We start from the raw sequence: 7265 nt of genomic DNA on the forward strand, positions 1-7265 counted from the left end.
CTCAGCCTTCCAGGTATGCATCACCAACCCCACCCAGCCACTTCCCTGTAGTAATAAATGATCATCTTTTGATACTGCTTATAATTGTCTTTTAGTAAGGGTTTAATTTTCTTTGAATCACAACCAGGAAAAATATCTTCTACCTGTGAATTAATCAATCTCTTCCCACTCAAAACAAAACCATTGTAGTTTGCAATGAAACAGGTCCCCTTTAACAACTTACTTGATCTATTATTTGCTTTATTGTATGAAGGCGAATAATGCCAGAGCTACGTTGGTCAGTTCCAGCATCTCGTGGTTCACTTTCTATTCACAAAGTTGGGACAAAGACAAAACATCATATTTCCATTGGTTAGACCAGAATTTCTCAGTTACTGCACACTACTGACAAGCTGGCCTATTTAGTGTGGCCTCCACCCACCAGAGGTCCTTCAGCAGATAACCCACTCTCAAAGGTCCTCCTCATCCACTGCTGAGAAACAAAAATGTCCCCAGACAGGACTAAACTCCTCAGCGGGATATCATCTACTTCCTACTCCCAGCCCAGCTAAGAATCACTGGGTTAGATTAGAAGTAGGTAGGTGAGATGTTTGTTTTGATAGAAAATTAAAGGAGGTGTCTCAAAGAATCTTTGGTTATCAAGACAATGTTTTGATGTAGCAGTTTCAAAATAAATTATTATCAATGCAAACTTTCACAATGAACCTATTAAGATTTTAAGCAAAATCAATCTGTAAGTGAAATTTGAGTTAAAAAAGTAATTTAATACTACCACTTGGTCAAGAGAAATTACTAAATGCCAATTTCTTCATTGGAAAATGAGATGAAGTTTTTTTAAAACATACTATCAATGTGTCTACACCTATTAAAATCAGCAAAGTAGAATTACAATAAACTCTACATTTAGTATAAATATTTTTTACTTTTCCCAACATTTTCCCAACTACTTTAGTATCCTGGCAGAATTAGTTATAAAAATACTCATCAACAGGTACAGAGGAATGCGTATGTCTTTTGCTATGGCTCAAGATACAGCTAAGCAGCTACTTTCTTCCTCACTGTGACATACAATGAAATGCTATTATGATCCGAGTGCATGCGAGACAAACGGAGGAAGCTGCTCCTGCGCTGAGCCCCACCCTGTCCTGCCCTGCGGGGTGGGCTCAGGATCTCAGTGCTTCAGTGTGTCCATAAGCCATGGCAGGGCTATGGCAGACCACCTGGGGAATTCTGGGCTACAGATCCAGTTACATCAGCAGAAGGAGAATATGAAAGCTATTCATCCGTAACTGTGACATAAGATAGCCGATAGTTTCATCTCGGCAACCTACCCATTCCAACTAGCATATAAAATGTCAAATCTAGCTGGGGCTGATTTCTAAACAACTGCAGTCCAATCTATATGAAGTTCTCCATTAACGAAGCACAGCAATGTCTGTGACTGGTCATAAAAGGAAGCTTTAAAGAAAAGGAGGAGCAAAGTGACTGAGATCAGATGAGAGCCAAGATTTGGAAGGGCAAGTCACTCAAAAGCAAACTGAGTAGTTTACAGAGAATGAGACTGAAGCACAGTAAGCTTTCATGGGCAAGCAGGGCAGAATTACAAATCTGTGGACACAGGAGAACTAAGGACAGAGATCAACTGGAAGTTTATGAGTTGAAGGAAATACTGCGCATCTCTTTAACTCAAAGGTCTCTCACAAGATTCACGGTACACAACTAAACTATCAGAAGCCGTTTGAAAATAGCCTACCCCATAAAGTAAGACCTATTTAGCTGTCCTATTAAACCCTTCAATTGAGCTTTGTTAAGTCTTCCCACTTTGTTTTTCCAAAGTTTAAAAACTGTGTATTTGATTGTAAGAGAAATGTTACCTACAAATAATTACAAGATTTCTCTTGAAAAAAATGAAGATGATGAGTGGGCATTTTCTAACTAGCTCACCTTTTATTATCATTCGTCTACAAATCTGACTTTTATGCCAGTGTCTTTTTTTGTTAATAATTTATATGGTACAGGGTGTCACTACAGCTCAGACTCATAATGATTCTCCTGTTTTCAGCCTCCCCAGCACTGGGATTATAGGCATGTGCTACTATGCTGGGTCTCGGTGGCCAGCTCAGTACGCACAGGGGCAGAGCTGGCGTGGTATGTGTGCTATGGATCAAATCCTGGACCCTGTGCTTGCCTAAGCAGGTACTTAGTCTGAGATACCTCACTGGTCCTCAAATCTGATTTTTAGTAAAATATAATATGTTCTTTGAACTTTGTCACCAACCAAATAAAAAACAATGCTAAAAAGGCAATGTTCTGATTCTTTAAAATTTAAAAACGTTAGTCAGGGCCTCACCTAATATCAGTCAGAAGAACAGTAACACATCATAGCTCAATCTTCTGGAAGGCTACAGCAAGTACATAGCTCTACAGACAGAAAGTCTTAATATCCTATGGTACAGTCTTGGCTATTTTGAAAATTTTGTCAAGGAAAGTCATCACATGGGAGAAACTTGATTTTTTACAGTCTTAGGATTTAAATGTCATGAGAAATATGACAGACTATAAGCAAAAAAAATGGTCAGATTTCTGTACCTTTCATAACAGTAAAATGTAAATTTGAAACAAACTATAAAAGAAAAGCTAATAAATTAGATTGACTGCAGTTAACATGAAAATATTTCTATTAAAGAGAACAAGCTATATACTTTAAAAAGTAAAGGCAACCTTTAAGAATTTAATTTCAAAGGCTAGAAGAAAATACAATGATATAAGATCTAGGACAGTAGATAATATATGTAAAAATCATTTTCTAACTTTTCCAAGTAAAGTGATATATTTATAACTGGAAAAATGCAGTGAAGTTTTCATATATAAAGTAAGCCAAAGTGATTATAACTAAGTTTGTTTATTTAAACTACCACAATATCCAAGCTAGTAAACCAAGTAAAGCATCTGTAAGCAAAGGCAGCAGGCAAGCCAACCACTGCTGCCTCCATGTTTGTATTTCATACTTTACTATAAATGTCTTCAGTAACAAATGACAGCATTAATCAGGCTTTATTATCCAATTTTACCTATCTGAGTATTTCTATCAGATCACATTGGACTAGAGCCAATGAAAGCACCGGGATGAAGGGTTAGTTCTGACACTCAATGCTGGGTATCATAAAAGGACATTTTAGGCTACAGAGACAGGTGACAATCCCAACCACAACTCCTCAAGGGCTCAGGCTGGATGATTCTAGCATGCATGTTTTTTAATTCATGCCTCATCATGTTATTGTGAGGATTATACAAGACTGTATCCTAAGCAGTTTTCCTACAAAGCCACAAATTTCGTAAATGGGGATTATTCTAATTAAAGGGAATTGGTAGGCTAAGAACACAATTACTGAGACTTCTCTTCAAATTTAAAAGAATAGGGTAAACTACAAATTATTCCAGAAAGTTTTATTCTTCTTCAATAAAAGGGTCAGATCCATCCTTTTTGAGGAATTAACTGGTAAAGAAAACCCCTTGGGACTCATCAGAAGTCTGTCTTGAGGCAACTTACTTGCAATCTGATATATGTCTGGTTCTTCTCTGGCCAGCTTTTCTCTGGCAACATCAGCTATTGGTCCAAAGATAGTTACAGGCCTCAGAAATCCAGCTGGGAAGAAATTAGAATGAATAAGTATTGCTTATTCTTTTGCTTTCTTAAACATATTATTAACATGAAAAGGCATTAAATTAATCTGCAGAAAATAAAACTACCTTCTCGAAGAACAACTCTTTCGTAAGCTGGAAACTTTGTTTGAACTGGCTGTGCTGACAAATCTTCTCTACTTTTTCGAAGATTTCTCTTGGAGCTGCGAAGACCTCGGAACCTCCAGAAGTCTGCACGGTCCCCTCCTGCTGTTTTTGGAAGTGTATACTGAACACTGGCTAACTGTTCAGCTCTATGCAAAAAAAGATAATAAGTAAAAAGCAAATGGAAAAAGATCCATAATGAAATGTCAAAAAACTGGACAAGAAAAAAGTTTATAGGTAGTTTAAATCTCAACAATTAAATAGTTTGTATAACTAAGTTATGGATATAGTAAATACAGTGAAAAGTAATTCTTTACATAACAAAAATTTCCCAGTGAAACTGAAATCTATCATCATTTACTGAATTCATTCTATGAGAAGTATCCAAACATGCTCACCTGTTCTTATTAGGGATGATGCCTCGTTCTACCTCCTTATGGTTTTTGCCGATTCGAATAGCAAGCCAAGATCCCAGTTTGCCGTTGTACAAAGTATCTACAACACGGAACACCTCTCCTTTGTTGAAACTGAGTCCATAGGGAGATTCCTTTTCATATTCAAAGTGGGTTCGAATATAGAAAGAATCTCCTACATCTGATTCCACAATGCGACGATAAACTAAAAATAAAACAAAGCATGTTATCAATTCTTGGAAAAGAAACCTGGAAAGACAACAGCGTGTGAAAATGCTTTACCACCACCAAAACCAGAAGAATTCTTCCTATATGTCAGCATCACAATAAGTATTTCATCTCAAGTATTCATCACCAATGTCTCATGTATTGGGAACTCTTTGTGATTCCTCTACACAGCAAGAAAATTATGCAGAAAAACACGAAGGAACTTGTTAAAGCCACAGAGGCCTACAACTTACGTTATCTAATTTACTTCAGCTGTAAAGATTACAGATCCTTTCATATTCTAAATCAGTGGCTTAGTTCTTTTTCTTTTATTGAGTTTGAATAATTTTTAATTTTAAATACAAAAAGTGAGCACTGACCTTTTTACACAGAGGTCTGACAGTCAAAACTGTGTAGAGGAAATGAGCCCCTGCTCTGTCCCCCACTGTCCCGATCACCCCGTCTTGGGGCCGAAGCTGCAACAAGCCTCCCTCTCCAACGCACGCAGGCTCCCAGCTGTACTGTATGGTGTCCGTTTCCCATCATGCACTCACCCCTCCCAACACCACCATTCTTGGAAAGAAAAAATAACCAAAGCTAGTCACTACGGGTCGGAGGTTCATCCCTTCCACTGGTGTTGGTTTTTACCCCACCACAGGGTAGTTAGGAGTGGCTGACTAAAAGGGGTTGGGCGGCCAGAGCTGAAGTAACCGTCCACATAGCTGCACTCAGTATCAGTGAGGTCAGGAGGACAGAGAGGGCAGTGAGGAGGGCACAGCTGTAGGTTGGGATTCTCCGTGAAACAACAAAGGGAGAATTCTCCCAAGTTTAGATCAATGTGCCAAAGTTAAAAAAAAAATTACAAATCATCAGCAGTTCAAATACAACTGAGTCTGAACTTCTCTCACCAAGACAGCTCCTATGTTATCAGTACATCTAGATCTTTCCAGGAAGCAGAGGTAGAGGCCCTGGCACTCCTCCTGAGATGCCTGTGTTAGGCCCTAGAAGTACGTGCTGCTGCTGCTGCTGCTCCATTTGCAACTTCTCAGTCTCAAAGACAACAGGCCGAACCAGGAAAATCAGTGGTTTAAAATGAAGGCTATTTTGCCCCTTCCTCCGGGGGACATTTTCTAATAACTGCAGAACTTCTGCTTGTTACACTACGACCTGATGAAAGGTAACGAAGTGTGATGGGGTGCTCACCTAGGGAGTGAGAGGCTAGAAATGGTGCTATCCAGTAAGTCCCCAACTTACACAGGAGTTCCATCCTGGGAGAATGCTCTTAAGTTGGATTTGTTTGTAAATCCCCAAGAGTAAGGCTTACACACCTCTGACACACTTCCAGCCAAGCGGGGCTTTGACTGAGCGTTGTACTACTGTACATTATTGCGCCATACAGTAAGCACAGAGCAGCACAACTGTGACAAAGTCAACAGACATGAGCTACTTTCACAATCTGATCACATCTACGAATTTTTGTAACACAAAGTCTTGTCCACATCTGTGCAAGTTTTGAACTTGTATGTAAGTTGGGACTGACTGCACACCAATGGTGGCAAACCTGTGACACATGTGCCTCAGAAGGCTGTTACTACTGAAAGCTCTAAAGGCTTATTAACACTGCGACACATCCTACGACACACAGGGCAATCGCGAAAACATGCCATCATTTGGCCCAAATTATTGCCAAGGCTGAGAAATTCCATTCTAAAGCGCAAGTATACCAGAAAGAAAGGCTATTACCAAGAAAACCAGTAACAAATGCTGGAGGGACTGTGGGACAAAGGAGCCCTTCTCCACAGTTGGTGGGAGTGCAGGCTGGTGCAACCACTGTGGTAATAACTGTGGAGAGTCCTCAAAACACTAGGACTGCTGGTTCCACTTGACCCAGTTATTCCCCTTCTGGGTCTCTTCCTGAAAGAACTGAAAGCATACTACAGCGATGTATGCACAGCCATGTTTATATCAGCACAGTTTGTAACAGCTAAATCTTGGAAACAACTCAAATGTCCAACAACCGAGGAATGGCTAATTTTTTTTTTTTTTTTTAATGCAATGGAGTATTACTTAGCCATAATGGAGGATAAACATGAGACATTTCTAGATAAATGTACCTGACATTGTACTCTTGAGTGAAATAAATTTGACACATACATGTAAATATCACACTGTTTCTCTGGTGTAAGAAACTGAAAGTATAAATAAGGACCAAAGTGTTCAACAGGTACTGTAAAAAATGAAAACTATTCAAAAGAAAGAGGAACTAGAAAGGGGGAGGGGAAAGGACTGAAGGAAAAGGGAAAAATATGATAAAAGAAGAATAAAATGGAAAAAAAGAAAAAGCTTGGAGGTGGGAAGATTGGGAAAAATAAGAGGAATCAAGATATATCATATAGAGGTACAATTCTCTATGATTCATATGATCACTGTGTATATTTAAATTGTACCAATAAACAATAAAAACTTTAGGGCCGGGGAGATAGCTCAGCTGAATAAGCATTTGCCTGGCAAGTGCAAGGGCCTGAGATCCATTCCTGACTCAGCAAAAAAACAAAAGAAAAAGAAAAAAACAATAAAAATGCTAATAAAATTACTAGAACAGTGCTTACATTATTCGATCCAGCCTGCATGTCTATATGATAATCTGAGCAAATACTTTGAAGATAATAATAACATGCAATACAGGTTTTAAACCTGCCTAAAGCCTTCTGAGTCCCGGGGACTGTCCCTTGCATGCCCCTCAGGGCTTGGGATCTGGCCAGCAGGGGTGGTGGGATAGGATCCTCGGCGGCGGGAGTTCCAGGAGCCCCCAGACCCAGTCCTAGCCAGGTCTGGTGAGTGTGCGGAGAGCTTCCTGCT

General features: G+C 39.4%; 1 protein-coding gene across 5 annotated transcripts in view; it reads right to left on the reverse strand.

Annotated features, from left to right (window-relative positions):
• Positions 1-7265, reverse strand: part of Tjp1 (tight junction protein 1) — an 89855-nt gene that overhangs the window by 22274 nt on the left and 60316 nt on the right. For all 5 annotated transcript variants that reach the window (XM_023709843.1, XM_004623240.3, XM_004623239.3 and 2 more), the window contains exons 13-16: positions 4185-4404; positions 3751-3935; positions 3551-3646; positions 224-306 (exon numbers count right to left, since the gene is read on the reverse strand). In XM_023709843.1, coding sequence (XP_023565611.1) covers positions 224-306; positions 3551-3646; positions 3751-3935; positions 4185-4404 — 584 coding nt within the window. The remainder of the gene's footprint in view (positions 1-223; positions 307-3550; positions 3647-3750; positions 3936-4184; positions 4405-7265) is intronic.

The sequence above is a fragment of the Octodon degus genome, unplaced genomic scaffold (assembly GCF_000260255.1).
Source record: "Octodon degus isolate 3935 unplaced genomic scaffold, OctDeg1.0 scaffold00002, whole genome shotgun sequence".
Lineage (NCBI taxonomy): Eukaryota > Metazoa > Chordata > Mammalia > Rodentia > Octodontidae > Octodon > Octodon degus.